This window comes from Epinephelus lanceolatus, chromosome 4 (assembly GCF_041903045.1).
Source record: "Epinephelus lanceolatus isolate andai-2023 chromosome 4, ASM4190304v1, whole genome shotgun sequence".
NCBI classification, from domain to species: Eukaryota; Metazoa; Chordata; class Actinopteri; order Perciformes; family Serranidae; genus Epinephelus; species Epinephelus lanceolatus.
In genome coordinates, this window is record NC_135737.1 from 32,633,365 (window position 1) to 32,652,211 (window position 18,847).

The following is an 18,847-nucleotide window of genomic DNA, read 5'->3' on the forward strand; positions in this document are numbered from 1 at the left end:
GTGTGAAAATAGTTGTAGTTGATTGGTTGAAAAGCCGGAAGTCGACTGAACGACGCGCTCGTTTTATGACATCGGCGTGCTCGATTTTGGGGGAGGTGGGGACGTATAAAGTTTAAAATGCAACCAGCATTCATATTGTTAAACATAACCTTGACATGTTTTTTGTTTTATTTTATTTTACACGTCAAACATTCGGATTACAGCGAGTGAAATATGCTTTAACATTAGTGCTGACTACTGACTCCGCCAACCAGGATGAATTCCGGTGTGCACCGGAACACAATTCAAGCTGTTTCATGCAAGCAAGATAAACATCCTGCCGCATCCTACACGCACAGTCGTTAAACAGTTTTTAACTAATAAGCTAATAATTGTCACCGTGTGTTTATCACGGCAATGAATTTTACACGCCAAAGATTTCTGGAAGTCAATGGGCAAGATGATTTCACTGTAATCCATATTAGATCATATGTAAACTCTTACTACAAGTCCCATAATGTACCTGTTCGTTTCCTTGGAAACATGTTGTTGTCTCTTTAATAGGTGCTTAACTACGGCGAAATACAGCTTTCTAAATAACTTAAGCTAAATAGCGTGTTGCTTTTATACTTTCCCTCAGTTAATTGGTAAGTATATTATTTAATTTGTGATAGGTCACCAGCTAAAAAAACGATATTAGCATTTTGTGCTTGTTTTGATCTACACTATCGATTTATTTTTCAGTTTCTAGCCGCTGTATAACACACTGAGACAGGATAGCTACAAAGTGAGTTTGCAAAACTACGATATATAATGAAAAAAAAAATTATAACCAAGTGTTTAAAAAAAACAGTTTTATTACATTAATGGCGTTTGATGATCACTGGGTCAGTTTACTCACCGTGACGTCACTGTCCTCCCACAGGTGAGGGACTCTATTACAGGTGTGAATATGTATGGCGCTCCGGTGGATTTATCTTTCAAACAAATCAGCAGTTTGGCAGGTAGTACACTATTATATTCCTCTAAGTTTTTTTCAGCCTCTCCTTATGGTACTATACACTCATGTTTTATTTTCAGTATTATCATTACAATATTATTACATCTCTATTAGGGACTGACTGCATCTTTGCCTAATGGCTGCACATTACAGTGTACTGCACTATACTTAAATAAAAAATAGGAGTAGTACACCTCATAGAGAAATTGTCAGTATATGTTTGTATATAGTTTGTGATAAATTCTACTTTACAGGCAGTGTTATTCTTCTCTGTGGTTGCACACTTAACGACTGCAATGTATTGTGTTTCAGAAACTGATCCATAGATTTAGATGCCGTTGAAACAATTCGACCAAATGTTACACAAATTAGTACTTATTTTATTTGTGATCTCAGACGCACGGACAGAGGAACCCAGCACCGTTCTGCGGCCTTTAAAAAGAAACTCACAGATGAAGTACCTAAGCTGCTCCCTGCGTCTCAATAACAACAACATCACTCACATTCATGACCTCCATAAGACTGTTAACCACTTCCTGGCTGAGCCATCGCAGCTCGCCTGGCTGGACCTTTCCTTCAACAAAATCTCACACATAGATCAAGTAAGCTTCCTCTGTTCATTGCACGTTCACGTTTGCTTGCACAGTGGCTTTCTCTTACAGTGCACCCACAATATGTGCACGTGTGTGCTTTTGTCACAGGTTTTGTGCGAGCTACATGAACTGCGTGTGTTATATCTGCACGGCAACAACATTTTTATTCTGTCAGAGGTGGACAGGCTGGGCGTGCTACCACATCTACACACCGTCACTCTACATGGAAATGTCATAGAAACCAACAAGGCCTACAGGTGGAGACTTTCTTTCAAATATACCCCAAACACAATCACACACACACACATCCTTCCTTTGCTGTAAAACATTTAGATGTGTGGTACTTTCATGTCTCTGCCACTTTTGTGTGGTTCTTTATAAAAAATTAATTTGAATATGCATCGCAACCATAAGCACCCAGCCATAATCCACAACTGCTGGTGGTTTGCTGAGTACAGAACAGAACCACATACAAAGTCAGCACTTCATACTGTTATGCACGTCAGAGGTGCAGAGTGAGGGTTTACTGTTAGGCTACAAGAGTGCAATTACATTGTGAGTGAGTGTGTGTGTGTGTGTGTGTGTGTGTGTGAGAGACATGAATGCTTGGCGAGCATGGAGGTGCATAACTTTGTAACAGGTGCTGAAATGCAGATCAAGCTCATGTTACAGTACATATCCCAGTCTGTGTAGCAACGCTGGTTACAAACACACACACACACACAGAGGGGCTGCTGGTTAAAAGCCTATTCCAGTGATCTGGTTTTGCTTCAATCAGTGACGCTTTTTGATTAAATTGTATCTTAAATTATTGCATATGTGTAGCACCAGAAAATTGGAGATATGATATACTTTAAACATCCACATACATTTTCAAATACAAAATATACCTAACTATTTCATGTACATGCTTGAACATATGTTTCTGTATATTTAGGAATCGTGTGATTTCTGCCCTGCCTTGGCTAAAGACGATGGACTTCAGTGCTGTGACACGCCAGGAGCGAGTCATGGCAAAGATTTGGCAAAGCAGCAACAACCGCAGAAGCTGCAAGGAGACTCTCCAGTGACTGCTGACTCGTCTCCATCAGCGTGTGTTGAAGTCATACTTTCACCCAAATGTTCTGTGCTCTACATCCACTCCTGGTAAACATCTAAAATATTAAAAAGATTCTATGTTTGAATTCAGCAGTTTTTAATGTTTGTTTTTTTCCATTTTTTCCGCTGAAATGAACAGTTTATTATTTACGAGGCCACAAAGGGTTTCTGTATTGTTGCGAACATTGGTGTGGGTTGCCGTGTATTTAAATACTGTTTTGGAATACCTGTAATAAGAAACTGATGTCCCATTTTACTAATGTTAGTGAATTAACTACTTCCCAGATAAGAGCATGTGGATGTTAAGATTTATTTAATAAGACTTATTGAGTGTTTATGTTGAAAATCTTTAATGAATGAATTAACCCAAAAAAAAAAAAAAAACATAAAAGACAACAACCAAAATCTTAAAACTTTTTGGTACTAGCCTAAGATATAACAAACATATTTCAGGTAGTATAACACATTTGAGTAACAAACAAAACAGGAAAAAAAAAATGCCAAGAACCCATTGCAAAAAGCTCAAAATCAGTTGCGTGGTTGAAGTAATCACAGCCTTGCAGATCATCCCTTTAGAGACTCCAGAGCGGCTCACCATGCTCCCTGCACACGCGTACAGTCATGTGCTCTCCTCCGAAGAGCAAATAAACATTTAAAAACACAAATAAATAATCACAAAAAGGTCTTGGATCATTTTTATCTGCTGTGGTACATAGATTGTTAGCGCTGTCCCACACTGCTACAATGGTTAGTTTCTGATTAATATCAACAACTCAATCATATTACAATCCGCAGCGAAAAGCTTTGTTTAAAAGCTAACAAACTCAGGCCTTAAAAGTGTTCTTGTGTTTTTTTTTTCATAAAAACATTTGTTAATCACCACAAGATCTTCAGCCAATCCTGACCAATGAACTCTCTACAAAAAGAGGAACTTCATACAATCCATCATCTGTTTTTATCATCAATCAGAAAATTCTGTACAAAGGCGGCATGAATACACATCTGTCCCTGCACCCTCCACACACCCACCCCCTTCATCTCTGTATACCTCCACTGCTATTTAATATGCGAAATTCTGGGATTGGATTCGAAGAGTCTGCCAGCTCATTGTTTTAGTGCTAGAAAACTGCTGAGGACACATTACTGTCTGTAAACTTAAGAGCTTTTGCCCCAAGAAAGCTCCATCTTCCCCCTCTCCTGTGACATTAGTAGGCCCACCCAGCACCCCCTTGCTTGTGTTGCATCCTCACCCACCAGAGGACACCAGCCGTGGATGGGTCACTCATGATTTAGCCTCAACCAGAATAACAAAAAAACAACCAAGCCTGTTTCACTGTCGATTTTTTTAAACAATTTACAATGAAATGTCGATGAAATTTACTCAATCAGGTTGGTTTACCAATTCATGTTTAGGTCATAATGGGACACGTTTCTTGCTGCAGTGTGACACCAGATTACTGTGGGATGCTTGATACCCAAATCTCATCCTCTAAATTATAATGACATCTTAACCTTAAGAGAAAACAACACATTCTTCTGGCTCCATTTTCTACATGTTTTCCCCCAGGACAAAAGAACACCATAAAAGACATCAAGTGCAAACATTATGCCATGTTGCAAGTTTTTATCCTAGTAAATGGCTAAAACACTCAACCACTGCACTTGCAGCTATGGTACTGTGATAATTTTAATCTTTCCATGCCACAGATATTCCTCATTTCTCCTGTTTCTCCCAGGTGAATACACTGAACATTTTACCATGCCTTTAGATAACAGTCTGGAGTGTGGGGTGCTCGCCTGAATAAACAGGCTGGGGGAAACAAACTAACTAAAGATACTGAGATGACCCTGAAACTGTTTTAAAATAATTGGAGCATTTACCAAAAAAGATGAATGATGGTTTCTCCACAGCTGGTTCTGACAAAGTCCGTGATCCACACATTGCGTACAGAAGAGACTTTGTTGCTGTAAATGAGAGAGCACACCCCATGGCCCATCTACAGCAGACCATCTTCCATCTGCCCATGCTGACAATTTGTCACTGACCCATAATTAAGTACATTTAAAGGACAGCCATAGGGTGCAATCCTTCATTGTCTCTGTCTTTATAGCAGTTAGAGGCATAGCTAAGAAGCACAAGGACCAAGATGCTTTAATAAAGGGTAGGCTGGAGGGTGAGGATGCAGAAGTGACACAGAGAGAGTGGGATGGGAGGAACAATATGCGGGCCGGGGTCGCAGAATCAGGGGATGGCAAACTGGACCACCAGTTCTTCTTTAGCATCCACTTTGATTTGAGAGATTGCACTGTAAGCGTAAGCTGCTATCTTGGACACCTGCAGAGAAAGACAGAGTTTATGTGGAGTGTGTAATTTATACTAAGTGAAACAATACTAGTTTGCTGTGTGTGACCAACAGAATGTCTTTTATTAGGTGGACAAAAACAGTAACAACAGTAAAGCATGATCTATCTTTAAGGTCTATTTTTAGCCAAGCATTTACTCGTCCCCTGCTCACCCCACTGAAATACCACACAGCTACACATGCTGGATACTGTCTCCAAGTATCTCTCTGATGTTAAATGTAGCCAGCGAGGAAACAACGTATGACAAGAGGCAATGTGGGTGCTGGAAACGCATGCCGACATATCTACCATGTTTGCTAGTGTATGATTACCTGCTGAACATCTGAGTATGGCACCAGGTCACTCGCAAGCACTTGGTGGGGCTGGCTGGTGAGGGAGGGGAGAGCGAGGGGTTTCTTCTGGGGCAGACTGTTGCTCAATACAGCCAGCTTTGTACTGAAAACAAACAAAAAAAACACAAGCTTAGTGGCTTTGTTACCCTATTATTACTTAAGCTGCAGTTTAGAATTGAAGTTGATAACACAGTTTGTCACCTTGACTCTTTCACCCAATTGTTATGTCCTGAGAACCTGCAGTTTAATCAGCACCTGTATTTTAGCCTAAACAAAGTCAATGTGTTTGGTAGAAATCCAGCCATGAGGTATCATTGTAACTGAGGTTTAGGTCTGAGGGAAAAGGCCTGCGCTGTTGCAATTCTTTTTTGTTGAATCACTTCCCCCTCCCGACTTCTCCACTTGTCGGGTTGGTGTTGGCATTTTTAAACACTGTTTACGTTCCATTCTTCCCACATTCATCTAAGCAATCACAGGTGTCCCCACCAATAAGTACATGTCTTTGGATATGCAGCTGGCTCACTTTTTAATAGTCTTTAAGTCTCTGAACATCTCTTTCCCACAAGCTATAAATTAGTGAGATACAACCAGATAAAGCAACACCATAAAGCTCCATTCAGTGTACCAGGGTTCCTGCAGAATGTCTTGAAAGGCACTAAATTCATTCATTGAGAAGTAAGGCCTTAAGTGGTATTAAAATGTCTAAAATCAAATGACATGGCTATGCTTAGACATGGGCAGTGTGATTCTATGAATCTTTTTCTCTAATGCTGCATTGTAAAATGTCATAATAATGGGTAATGGCTAATGGCTTTTTTTAAATCTAATTTACTGAATGCCTCTCACATTAATATCACTCACATGAGGATATCGGAACCACCAACACTCATATTTTGTTTCCTGGCACAATGATCAGAGCAGAGGATCCACTGTCTGCTAGCAAGCTGTCTCTGTACGCTGGACATTGATGGGGAAGTATGGATTCAACAAAAGGTGGCTATTTGACCAAGAATTTGCGGCCTGGCTGAGACCAGTACAAGGCAACACATACAAGACTCTGCGTATTTTATGCAAACACTTGAACTAACTCGGCATGATGGTGGTGGAACATGCAGACTGAGAAAGACAACATTGCCAAGAAAACGTAAAATTGGTTTAAATTTGATTCCAAGAGGCATTAAAAAGTCTTTAAAAAATTAAATCTAACTCACTTTAAGCTCTAGAAACCACATGTACATACAGTATAAACAGCACAAAGTTAAGCTCAACATTTTATTAACTAAGAACTTTATCATTATGGCTCTACCAACTGAAACACACATGCTATCTTTATGGCTTATGGGCTATCTATATGTGTGATTCAGCAGGTTAATGATAACCTTCTTAAGATAAGGCCAATATAGACCCACACCCCACGCCATACCCAGATACAGAAAACAAAACAGACTGCAGAACAGCAACAGCCACTGCTCACCCACATACCTGTATTGCCGAGCTTTGTCCATGTATTCATGCTGCTCCATCATGACAGAGTCAGCTGCTGAGACATCAATGATGTTCCTGACAGAGTGGAAATAATGTAAGGTTTATGAAGGGAGCACACAAATAACTGCCTTGTTACCATGAAACAAGTGTTGAATCTGACTCGTCTACGGTTGCATGAGGAAGCGTCTTACTGTGCTGTCTTGGTGAGGATGGATGACAGGAGAGCCTGTTCATCTGTCCGCGCTGAGGGGACACTGGTAGTGATCCAGTCGGTCCCATTTGGAGGTTTGCTGACAGGGTTTGGGTGGGGGATCAGCGGTTTACGTTCATCAGGGTCCTAGAACAGGCCGATAAGTTTATGAACAAATGCTGATGAAGTTCTTAGCCCGTGACTTTTCAAGAAACCGTCAGTGTTGCAATTCAGTGCAGTAGAAAAAAGGCAAAAGAATGTGCCTCACCTACTATCTGTTTTATTCTGCATAACATTTGGCATGACAACAACATGAGCGAGTCTATGAGATGTAAAAATCCAGTACTTTGTGACCCATTAAAGGTGGTTTTTCTAGTACATATGTAAGGAAAGTAACAATTAGATGTAGCAACAAAAGCTTGAGGTACCAGCTCAACAACCATAGCAATGCATTTGTCAACAACACATGACGTAAAACATATCACTACACCACGTTTGCCACTCTTACACTCACAGGAAAACCTTAAGGGAAGCATAAACAAACAAGTTCCTACTGATTTGAACAAACTGGACTAACTTGATCTGGCTTATGTGCTCTGCTTTCTTACAAACAATACACAAGTTACATTTTCAGACTAATAAACATTACTTGAATGTGACACAAACAGAGAGGTTAGATATGACTTCCTATACTTCTCATTGGACTACTATAAAGATAAGATTAACCACATCAGAAGGAAGATATGCTGCATGAAGGCAGAAGTGACTTGTTTCCGTAAACTAAAAATAGCTGGGGTCATATGACATAAAACACATCAGGACCATGGCATTCAGAACAACAATCACTTGTGTGACTGGTGGAGCTGTTTATGTTGGATGTAATATTAAGGAATTTACTTATAAAGTTAAGGTGAATTGATGTATTTACAGATTGCTTTAGCACAAATTGGTATCAGGAAATAGCGTTAACAAGCTAAACCTTAATGTCTAATGCTAATCTTAGCAGTGAGTGTAAATATGTTGGCATATATACGGTTTTCCTCTACGTTTCTTTGCCTTCAGATCTGTAAATATTTTCTTATCCATGATCGTTTTTCTTCTACATGCTAACTTCACAGCCTGCCTTGAGTCAGGCCTTTCCCGAAGGCTTTTACTAGCGAGCTAAAGTTGCTTTTCAGGTGTCATTTCACTTTTACTACTAAAACAGGACCATTTAAGAGCCTCGTCGCACAGCAATCAAATGCATTTTATATATGTAACATCACCGATACACAAAAAACCCATTAAGTATTTTGTTTCTCGATAAAAAAAATACCATCTTTATCGGGACAGTTTTAGCCGGCTAGCAGCTAACTACCTGCTCTGTGGTCTCGTTCTCGCTGCTGTAACAGCAACCCATGTCAGCGTCCGAGGGGCGAAGCTACACAACCCCGGCTTCCCTGTTCTCCGTCAGAAACGAGCCGTGTTTATGTTCTCCAGCACACATAAAACTTTTCCCCAGCTCGGATTTACTTTAGCTTCATCTGAAGGTAGGAAGCTACTGTCAACAGCAGCTCCTCGGACGAGCTATCACATGACAGCAGCTCTGGTGCAACAACACAACGGCCACTTCCGGTATATGAGAGGCAGCTGTGGCCTCCGTCACGTGACGAGGGGGATTTTCAAATTATGAGTAGCAGTGGAACAAACATAAAAATGACTAAATAAAACAAAATAATGCATTAAATTTTTTTAAAAAAATATTCAAAGTCACACAGTTTAATAGTTTTGGTCATGTGAGACAGGGGCCCATTAAAAGCAGTTTATTTTGTGCTCCTGCAGTGCCTAGGCTATTTGTACATTGAATTATGTTTAATTGCACAACCACAAACTGACCAAAACGTTATTAAGAACATAACAGAATAGCATAGAAGTCCTTTATTGTCACTGTACCAGTACAATGCAATTTAAAATCTTCATCTGTACATAGTGCAAGTTAAAAGGGACAAGTGACAACCCAGAAAATACCATCATCACATCACCAATAAATAAGTATAAGTAAATAATCAATAATAAGAGGCAGATGTTTTTATTGCTCTTAATGTTTTTAATGTCACCCAGGCTGGAAATGAAAATTAGGGCAGTTTATAAGGCATGGGAGTTTAAAGCTCTGATGGTCCAGGAAAAGAAACTGTAAGTCTGTTGGTTTTGCTTTTAATGCTCCTGTACCGCCTGCCGGACGGTAGTAAGGTGAACAGTGAGTGACCAGGGTGGAAGGGGCCCTTTATGATTTTCCTGGAAGCGGGAGATGTCCTCCAGGGAGGGCAGACAGCAGCCAATGATTTTCTCTGCTGTGGAGATCACCCTCCGCAGCGCCTCCCTGTCTGGTGCCATGCAGCTGGCATACCACACTGTAATATGGTATGCCAAGACACTATTGATGGTAGATCAATAGAAAGCCATCAGCAGTTTCTTCTTCAGGGCCACCTTACAGAGCAGTCTCAAGAAGTGCAATCACTGCTGGGACTTTTTGACCACTGTCAGAGTGTTTGCTGACCAGGACAGGTCCTCCGAGATGTCGGTCCCCAAGAACTGATTAATGATCGTCTCCTTTGTTTTATGGGTGTTGAGTGAAAGGTTGTTCCTGGGGCACCACACCAACAGCCTCTGCACCTCATCACTGCATGCAGACTCATCTCTTCCAGTTATGAGGCCAACCACGGTGGTGTCATCAGCAAACTTAATGATTGTGATTTCAGCATAGGAGTACATGTAGGGCTCTAGTTCTTGGCACGTAATGACACTGCCATGTGTAATTGGCTTTGTGTGCTGTATTTAACAGAAATGTAGATGTGACAGGATACAGACCTTCATGGAACATACTCAGTCTGGTTCAGGAGCGTAGATATAAACAGTGCAGGCAGTGAAGAGAGTGGTTGGAGGGTCCGCGCTCTCCAGAGCAAAAAACGGGCCCTTGCAAGTGATTCAACTTGCCCAACTTGTGCTTCAAAGAGGACCTCACCTTAAAATACAAATGCTGTCATTTGCTATATGTGCCCTTGAGAAGGCAAACCCATTTCTGTCAATGTATGTTTTTGTTTTCTTCTGTGAAATAGTCAGTAGAAATCTTTAACAAAATTATATGTTCATTTTACATGAACTATATAAGCTATAAATAAACTATTTTAAAATCAATTTAAGGAATAATTCCTTATTTTATATGGTATTTTTGTCATACCCAGATTTGTAGTGTGAGGATGTATGTTGATGCTGTCCAACGTCAAGTCTGTATTTGATGTGACAATACCATGAAATGTGTGGTAGCTGTTTTGACGCAAAATCTGGCACACTGTTTGACCTCCAAATACTTTAATAACTCTGCCGATGAGCCATTCTTGGTGTGCTATGCTGTTTGATTGCACTGCACTATACTTGAGTTTTAATTCCACAAGCTGGGCACTGCTTTTCTCTCCTTTTCCTATAACAGAGGATTGCAAATTTAGTGAGTTTGATCTGTCTATACTCATAATACCACCACTACTGTTACTGAGCTAAATCAAATAGCAGCAGCAGAGGGGAACAGGACGAGGCACGTTGGTGCACATATGGCCGTCTCCCTGGAGAGAGATGAAAGGGTTTTTGACACCCTGTGGCTGAGTACGATGACAGAGTGCCTCACACAGTAATTCGCTAACACAAAACAGTTACATTTTATTTCACAATACTGACAGTTAATGTTTTTCGAAAGTCTTCATACACCAAATCAGCTTTCTGTTCTTACGCTACAATAGACTGGTTGCTGCTACGTTGTTACTGGTTCTGGATTATGGTGATTTGTTGCACGTGAATGTGTCTGTTTGCACATGTTAGTTACTGCACATCATAGTGCACTGAGATTTGTTACAAAAGCCCTCACTCATCACTGTACACTTTATTCCAGGACTGGTTGGCCTTCTTTGACTTTTCGTAGACTCCATCACTGGTATTTGTTCATTTAAAAAGCCATACTGGGTAAACTCCCGTCGTGCATTTGTACTTTGATTGAACAGACATCTGACTCTACAGTCTGAGATTTCAGGACTTAGTTTTGTTTTTTGTTCCTAGTGCACGGACCGAGCTGGGAAAGAAAGCTTTTATGTGCTCTGCTCCTCTCACTTTGAATAACCTTCAAAAAAAATTGAAACTACATGATTTGGTCTCTCTGCCTGACTTTAAACTCTTATAAGTACAAGGATGAATGAATCCGTTAGGTCTTGTCATTGTGTGTAAGTGTTCTAATATCCTCCTGAGACCCTGTGTCCTCATATGAGGACATCACATTTTGGTTTCCTGCACCTTATACTTCATTCTTCTTAACTTAGACCTGTTGTCCTCATTCGTGGACACTTTTTTGTGCCATCTAGTGGCAGTAAGAGCACAATACACTAATCCATGTACAAACAAGATGGCAGCCATCTCTGCCTAGTCAGTCTGCAGCCGATCCTGACACGAAAGTCAACAAGGTCCAAAACCTGATCACATTTTATGGTTGAAACTTGTTTACTTATGATTGAGAATGTTTGTAGTTTGATATGGCAACAGATTTGACCAATTTTAGCAATAGTAACAAGCTAAAGGCCCAAACATACTCGGGCGGAACGTACGTGGAACGGACTCCGCGGAGGTCCGCGCAGACTCAAAGCGGACGTCCGCAAACCCTCTGCGCACAAAGCTCAGATTTTACGACCGCACGGACTCCGCTCCGCGCACCAGTGACTGCTCGGCATGTATTTTTCACATCACAGGGATTTTTCACAGACATTTTTACAGGAAACTACGATGCGGAAGTGCGCTCGACTATGGAAGCCCGAATGACTGCGGACATTCCTCGCGGAGTCTGTTCCGCGTACGTTCCGCCCTAGTATGTTTGGGCCTTAAGACTCGGTTAATTAAGAAGTACTTGTTTGAAGACATTGGGACTTAATTATCATTGACAATGTTTTGTTTTTTATACTTATCTGGTCAAATTGATCCCACGTAGCTAGAGGAAATTAAAAATGCATACCAAACAAAAGTCTGGGTCTCAGGAGGGTATTTTACATTACTGTGCATCTTCTGTGTTTTAAATTGTGTGGTTGTTTGGCTGTTAATTTTTGTATGCTGCTGTCTTGGCCAGGTCTCCCTTGTAAAAGAGATCGTTGATCTCAATGAGACTCACCTGGTTAAATATGGGTCCAATAAAAATGTTAATTTTCTAAATATTTGACCAACATCATAAGAACAAATGTGCAACTTCAGTATGTATTTGAAAGTATGTGTCATACGAATATTTCTGTCTAGTCTGTCTTTACACAGTAACTTATGTGGGCATACAAGGAACAGCATCCTTACTTTGTTTGTTCTGTGTCTGCCACAAAGTGTGCTGTTTACAGCATGAATGCCAAACTAAAGAAACAGAAACAGTATGCAGTGAGGCAGGCACCAGTCTGATGGGGAGGGATGATGACTGGGAGGCGCCTGCCCTCTCATTAACCCCCCGTTTCCTCCACACCTCTTTGTTTACACCTACATGCCGGTCAAGTCCAGACAGAGAGGCAGAAGCTTTGCAGACAGTCAGTCACTCTGTTCTTACTGAAACAACAATGTGTGTCTCTATGCTCAGCTTTATTCTGCTGTTTGGGCTTTCCCATGCGTCTGACACCGCTGCTCCAGCCCAGCTCGGGCCGCCGTCGCTTGTGTTCAGCTCCTCGGTCCGCTCGGTGTGTAAACCCATCCCGAGCACCTTGTCTCTGTGCCACGGGATCGGCTACAGGAACATGCGGATCCCCAACTTGCTCGGCCATGACACGCTGAAGGAGGCCCAGCAGCAATCGGCGGCCTGGCTGCCCCTCATCTCCAAACTGTGCCACCGGGACACCAAGAAGTTTCTGTGCTCGCTGTTCGCTCCGGTGTGTCTGCCGGAACTCAGCGGGCCGGTGAGCCCCTGCAGGAGCCTGTGCGAGGCCGTGCGGGACGGGTGCGTGCCCGTCATGAGCGCGTTCGGGTTCCCCTGGCCGGAGATGTTCAACTGTACCCGGTTCCCGCGCGCGACCGAGCTTTGTATCCCTGTAACCGGGGAGCAGGAGGGGCGGACGGCAGAGGAGGTCAGGCACGAGGAGGCGCTGAAAGGTGAGTGGATAGTCTGTTTGGCTTCACCTTTTAAAAAACAAAAATTGATTTATTATCACTAGTGAACTGTCAGCTACTTTTAAATCAACATCATTGTCACCTTCAAGTCATTTTTATATTAATAGTAACACTCAACACATGTTTCACTGTTGTATATCTACATAAACATTATTATATGTGTTAAATGCACTGGCCTTTAGATTTCTATCCCTGCTGCAGTAAGTCACACTGCCTCAAGTGCATCATTATACTATTATCTTGGAATGTACAGTACAGGCCAAAAGTTTGGACACACCTTCTCATTCAATGCGTTTTCTTTATTTTCATGACTATTTACATTGTAGATTCTCACTGAAGGCATCAAAACTATGAATGAACACATATGGAGTTATGTACTTAACAAAAAAAGGTGAAATAACTGAAAACATGTTTTATATTCTAGTTTCTTCAAAATAGCCACCCTTTGCTCTGATTACTGCTTTGCACACTCTTGGCATTCTCTCCATGAGCTTCAAGAGGTAGTCACCTGAAATGGTTTTCCAACAGTCTTGAAGGAGTTCCCAGAGGTGTTTAGCACTTGTTGGCCCCTTTGCCTTCACTCTGCGGTCCAGCTCACCCCAAACCATCTCGACTGGGTTCAGGTCCGGTGACTGTGGAGGCCAGGTCATCTGCCGCAGCACTCCATCACTCTCCTTCTTGGTCAAATAGCCCTTACACAGCCTGGAGGTGTGTTTGGGGTCATTGTCCTGTTGAAAAATAAATGATGGTCCAACTAAACGCAAACCGGATGGGATGGCATGTCGCTGCAGGATGCTGTGGTAGCCATGCTGGTTCAGTGTGCCTTCAATTTTGAATAAATCCCCAACAGTGTCACCAGCAAAACACCCCCACACCATCACACCTCCTCCTCCATGCTTCACAGTGGGAACCAGGCATGTGGAATCCATCCGTTCACCTTTTCTGCGTCTCACAAAGACACGGCGGTTGGAACCAAAGATCTCAAATTTGGACTCATCAGACCAAAGCACAGATTTCCACTGGTCTAATGTCCATTCCTTGTGTTTCTTGGCCCAAACAAATCTCTTCTGCTTGTTGCCTCTCCTTAGCAGTGGTTTCCTAGCAGCTATTTGACCATGAAGGCCTGATTGGCGCAGTCTCCTCTTAACAGTTGTTCTAGAGATGGGTCTGCTGCTAGAACTCTGTGTGGCATTCATCTGGTCTCTGATCTGAGCTGCTGTTAACTTGCGATTTCTGAGGCTGGTGACTCGGATGAACTTATCCTCAGAAGCAGAGGTGACTCTTGGTCTTCCTTTCCTGGGTCGGTCCTCATGTGTGCCAGTTTCGTTGTAGCGCTTGATGGTTTTTGCGACTCCACCTGGGGACACATTTAAAGTTTTTGCAATTTTCCGGACTGACTGACCTTCATTTCTTAAAGTAATGATGGCCACTCGTTTTTCTTTAGTTAGCTGATTGGTTCTTGCCATAATATGAATGTTAACAGTTGTCCAATAGGGCTGTCGGCAGTGTATTAACCTGACTTCTGCACAACACAACTGATGGTCCCAACCCCATTGATAAAGCAAGAAATTCCACTAATTAACCCTGATAAGGCACACCTGTGAAGTGGAAACCATTTCAGGTGACTACCTCTTGAAGCTCATGGAGAGAATGCCAAGAGTGTGCAAAGCAGTAATCAGAGCAAAGGGTGGCTATTTTGAAGAAACTAGAATATAAAACATGTTTTCAGTTATTTCACCTTTTTTTGTTAAGTACATAACTCCACATGTGTTCATTCATAGTTTTGATGCCTTCAGTAAGAATCTACAATGTAAATAGTCATGAAAATAAAGAAAACGCATTGAATGAGAAGGTGTGTCCAAACTTTTGGCCTGTACTGTATATCTTTGCACAATGCAAAAATTTGAGTCCGACTGATATCAGCATGCCGATACCACTGGCCGATATAGCTTGTTACTAATGGAGTATCAGTGCTGCTTATTTCTGTTTAAAGGTAACAGGAAAACGTATGTTAAAGAAAAGTTTGAGTTCATTTTATAAGTGTCGCTATTATAACGTTTGTTCAGTTTTTGTTTTTTTTTACATAAAATGAAGCAAACTTCATGTCTTGATCAAAACTGACCTTTCTTTGACCCTTTGCGGTGGTCCGACAAACTGACAAATCAACAAATCATATCTTTGGAAAAATGAAACAGTGATTCCAGAGAGAAGCAGACAGAGGGGTCTACAGTCTGTGTTTGAAGGATATATCCAGGATGTCAAACTGACTCAGCAGCAACAACAGGTTAAAAAGACAAAGATAGTTAGAAGCTAAAGCCGAACTATAGGCTACAGATCACAGTGTAAAAGTGAACCACCACATCACTGCTGATCGCCACACAAGACAGTGAATATAAAGGGAAACTTTGCTGATATTGAAACAGCTGTGTGGCATCGCAGTGTGTGCAGATGAACGGTGTTTGGCTTTGCCCCTGTGCTGCTGCCAGCACCCGGACCTCCGCCGCTGGACAGGCAGGGATCTCCAGGGGAAGTCAAACAACATTCATCTGCGCACACTGCGATGACACACAGCTGGTTCAATATCAGCAAAGTTTCCCTCCTTCCCTTCACTGGTTCCTGTACAGCAGGATTGGCCTTTTTTTTCACTGTTATAATCACTGAAAAACAAAAGCAGCATGTGTATACATTCAGTAGGCTATATCTTCAGTAGCTAGCTAGCTAACCCTACACTTTTCAGGGACTAATTTTGGTTTTGGAACAGGGAAGAAATGTATATCTTTTTCCAACCTCTCCAGGTAACGAGTATCATTAATACACGACGTGCCCCAGACACAACATTTAGCTCCAAATCCACAAAACCAGCCTGAAAATCAAGGAAATCTTAAACGATTGCATTAGAGTCAATGGAGCACACCTGTGTTGTTGTCGGACCCTGGTCTGAGCTGGCCTGGTGCTACATCTCACTACCTTTATTGAGACACTCGCAGTCATCTAATCCCCTCTCCTTTCTACCCCCAGGGAGTATTATCTGTGACGCCTGTAGTTTGGCAGCTGAAGGAGAAAATGACATCCAGGAAAACTTCTGCCACAGTCCATACGGTGAGAACAAACTGATGTAGATTAAGTTAGCTACAAAATCCATTCTTTTTTTTTCTTTTGAACATGGAGCACAACACAGGATAACCCTCTGTATTATAACTCCAGTTTAAAAAAGCAGCCAACAGAACTGATCTATTCATAGAGATAGAGATTGTTTTACAATGTGTCTGAAATGGCACCTGTTAAATAGTTTTCTCTCTCTCTGTCTCTGTCGCAGCATTAAAAATGCGTCTGGGCAGTGTGTCGATGGTGGGAGGGGACCGTCAGCTGGTGCCTACGGCCCGCAGCCGCATTCTGAGGTGGGCAGGGGGAAGTGCAGAGAGGGCAGAAGGAATAGGAGGCGCAATGGCCCACAGTGCTTTGTGGCTGCAAGAAGGAGGCACCTGTACTTGTCCCGGCTTGGACTCTGCAGAGACCAACGAAGACAGGAGGTGGTTAGAGGAGGAACAGATGGACAAGAGAGAAGCAAAAGAAGGAGGAAAGGTGGGGAAAGGGGCCCAGAGTGCATGGTACCTGGCCCTGGCTCAGGCCGAAGAGGGACGACTGGTGCTGACTCGACTGGTGAGGTGGACCAGAGAGGACAAAGAGCTGAAGAAGTTCATCAGAGTGCTCCTTAAACAGTCCTGTCCAGAGCTGTAGACTAGGAGTCATCAACCATTGCGGTCCTTGTCCATGGACACTGCTTTGTGTGAATCACATGAGCACAGATTTGTTAGATACTATGTTAATGAGCCAGATGAGTTTGTAGAGATCTGTAAATCTGCATACTGGCCACTTTCTTGATGAACTGCTCCTGATTAACTCTGAAAAAGGTGCTAAATCCCCAACACTCACTAACCAATCAACTCTCCCTTGCTAAGTACATAATACTTTGTGTCCCATCAAGTTAAGCAGTGTATTGACTTGTTACCAAATGCATCATTGTACCATGATTACTTTACCATTACTCACAATTGATGTAAAAATAGAGCATCATTTTACTAAACTCACAAATTATTATTGTTTTCTTTTGTTAAGTTAGTGATTATCAGACAGAGAGCGGAGGCCTGTACTATGAAACCAGTTCAACCTACCTAGAATATCTTTTCATTATCTGACTTGACGGACCCTAACATTGGCCGTCTGGATAACTGGCACTACAAAGCTGGTTATCAACTAGTTCAGTCAACTCTGGGTTTTCATATTTAGCCACAAGCGTGTTCATTGGGGAGGGGGCTGCAGTGATAGAATCAGAGTGTAAATAGCAACTGTCTGTCAATTTTGCTTCATAGTACAGGCCTCTGATGTTTACATAGCTCATTGTTATTACCAATGACTCCATAATTCTGGAAATGTAACGCAGGCAGCGATGGTAAAGGTCCAGACACAGCAAACCGACGTCAGAGACCTAGTGACAACAAAGGCCGACTGTTGCATTGTCTCACTTCAGCTGTGTCTCGGCCAAAGAGTTGCACTTGAATACAACGCATAGACTACAGCCAACTGTCAGCTATAACATATGTTGTGCCTGCATGAGCGGAAATAACTCTCCATACCAACAGGCTGTGGTAGTCTATATTCCTCATTAAAAAGGGAAACCAGAGAACGAAGAGGATTCAAGATGCTAGTTAGCCAGTTAGCACATTAACAACACAACCTGGTGTTTAAAAAGCAAAAGATGTTTACCATGAACAATGAGACAATTACGAACTGTTTCCGCCAAAGAGCTCAATGGTTAACAATAATCTTACCTAACAACTTTGTTTTGATCTCACACCCTTTTGACTTCCATTTCTCTTCTCGTCCTTTGAGCTTACTTGCCAGAGGGATTTCTCTCATCAATGGGCTCCACCAATCCAATGTGCTGAATCAGCCGACAAGTGCCAACGGTGCTGAACAAACCGCAAAAATCTTGGGCGACAGATGCTCACCGACAGCCTGGCATTGACAGCTGATTGTCGGCTTGGTGTGCCAGGGCCTAAGGCATTGTTATAATAGTTACTTCTACACATGGCATGAGTTTTATGAGTGAAATCACGTCAGGCAGCTACAGTGTCGAGTCACATCAAAAGAGAAGCACTGAAAAGAAAGGAAACGTGGTGTGAACAATAAATCATTAAGATCTTCGTTTGGTCTCTATTTTTTTTTTCATTTATTACAATTATTTGTACCTAATGTGACTCTCATGTAGGTTTTTTACACAATTAATAGATTTTTTTATTTAAACAAACTAATAAAAATGTATATCATGTTGAGGTACATCAGATTATATTCCATGAATTAGGTTTTTAGGTGTGTTTGTTTCTTTCTTGACCTTTCCATCATGACTCAGTAAAGAAATTTGATTCCACACAGACACACACCTGTTGCTGTTAACTCGATATATCAAATGTCTCACGCTGCCTCTCTCTGTCTCACTGTCTTACTGTCTCTGCACCTATTCTAAATATCTGAGCAAGAGGTAATGTGTGTGTCTGATCAGAAATGACAAAGGCTGGTGTTTAGCAGTCACACAGTTAGTGGCGTTACTGTCAACATCTGTTCTTTGGAAATAATTACAGGACAGATACTGTCATGCACGTGA

The 18,847-nt window shown here is 41.9% G+C and overlaps 3 protein-coding genes across 5 annotated transcripts; 2 read left to right on the top strand and 1 right to left on the bottom strand.

Moving 5' to 3' along the window:
• The first annotated feature begins 312 nt into the window (after nucleotides 1-312).
• Nucleotides 313-2,756, top strand: lrrc51 (leucine rich repeat containing 51). 3 transcript variants are annotated; one of them, XM_078167143.1, is made up of 7 exons: nucleotides 313-450; nucleotides 544-626; nucleotides 724-766; nucleotides 905-983; nucleotides 1,376-1,581; nucleotides 1,681-1,829; nucleotides 2,510-2,756. In XM_078167143.1, the coding sequence occupies exons 4-7, from the start codon at nucleotides 932-934 to the stop codon at nucleotides 2,640-2,642; spliced, it is 540 nt and encodes a 179-aa protein (XP_078023269.1). In that variant the 5' UTR covers nucleotides 313-450; nucleotides 544-626; nucleotides 724-766; nucleotides 905-931; the 3' UTR covers nucleotides 2,643-2,756. The 3 variants fall into 3 exon arrangements, with proteins under 3 accessions (XP_078023269.1, XP_078023271.1, XP_078023270.1); XM_078167145.1 differs by lacking the exon at nucleotides 724-766; XM_078167144.1 differs by lacking the exon at nucleotides 724-766 and having other exon boundaries at nucleotides 313-626.
• A 596-nt stretch (nucleotides 2,757-3,352) lies between these two features.
• On the bottom strand, nucleotides 3,353-8,641 carry lamtor1 (late endosomal/lysosomal adaptor, MAPK and MTOR activator 1). Its single transcript, XM_033630271.2, has 5 exons — nucleotides 8,399-8,641; nucleotides 7,043-7,188; nucleotides 6,849-6,926; nucleotides 5,346-5,469; nucleotides 3,353-5,005 (listed from the first exon to the last, which is right to left on the bottom strand). Exons 1-5 carry the CDS (start codon nucleotides 8,438-8,440, stop codon nucleotides 4,913-4,915), a joined length of 483 nt encoding a protein of 160 aa, XP_033486162.1. The 5' UTR covers nucleotides 8,441-8,641; the 3' UTR covers nucleotides 3,353-4,912.
• A 3,961-nt stretch (nucleotides 8,642-12,602) lies between these two features.
• On the top strand, nucleotides 12,603-18,390 carry sfrp2l (secreted frizzled-related protein 2 like). The gene is made up of 3 exons (XM_033630847.2): nucleotides 12,603-13,167; nucleotides 16,204-16,284; nucleotides 16,502-18,390. The coding sequence occupies exons 1-3, from the start codon at nucleotides 12,642-12,644 to the stop codon at nucleotides 16,921-16,923; spliced, it is 1,029 nt and encodes a 342-aa protein (XP_033486738.2). The 5' UTR covers nucleotides 12,603-12,641; the 3' UTR covers nucleotides 16,924-18,390.
• Nucleotides 18,391-18,847: the final 457 nt, after the last annotated feature.

Excerpts from the sequence above, each read along its gene's own strand:
- lrrc51 (XM_078167144.1), top strand. The coding sequence starts at position 932 with ATGTATGGCGCTCCGGTGGATTTATCTTTCAAACAAATCAGCAGTTTG. Across the intron at positions 1,582-1,680 it reads AAATCTCACACATAGATCAA|GTTTTGTGCGAGCTACATGA; the intron begins GTAAGCTTCCTC and ends CTTTTGTCACAG. Across the intron at positions 1,830-2,509 it reads GAAACCAACAAGGCCTACAG|GAATCGTGTGATTTCTGCCC; the intron begins GTGGAGACTTTC and ends CTGTATATTTAG.
- lamtor1 (XM_033630271.2), bottom strand. The coding sequence starts at position 8,440 with ATGGGTTGCTGTTACAGCAGCGAGAACGAGACCACAGAGCAG. Across the intron at positions 7,189-8,398 it reads AGAACGAGACCACAGAGCAG|GACCCTGATGAACGTAAACC; the intron begins GTAGTTAGCTGC and ends GGCCTGTTCTAG. Across the intron at positions 6,927-7,042 it reads ATCCTCACCAAGACAGCACA|GAACATCATTGATGTCTCAG; the intron begins GTAAGACGCTTC and ends CCACTCTGTCAG.
- sfrp2l (XM_033630847.2), top strand. The coding sequence starts at position 12,642 with ATGTGTGTCTCTATGCTCAGCTTTATTCTGCTGTTTGGGCTTTCCCAT. Across the intron at positions 13,168-16,203 it reads GCACGAGGAGGCGCTGAAAG|GGAGTATTATCTGTGACGCC; the intron begins GTGAGTGGATAG and ends TTCTACCCCCAG. Across the intron at positions 16,285-16,501 it reads CTTCTGCCACAGTCCATACG|CATTAAAAATGCGTCTGGGC; the intron begins GTGAGAACAAAC and ends TCTCTGTCGCAG.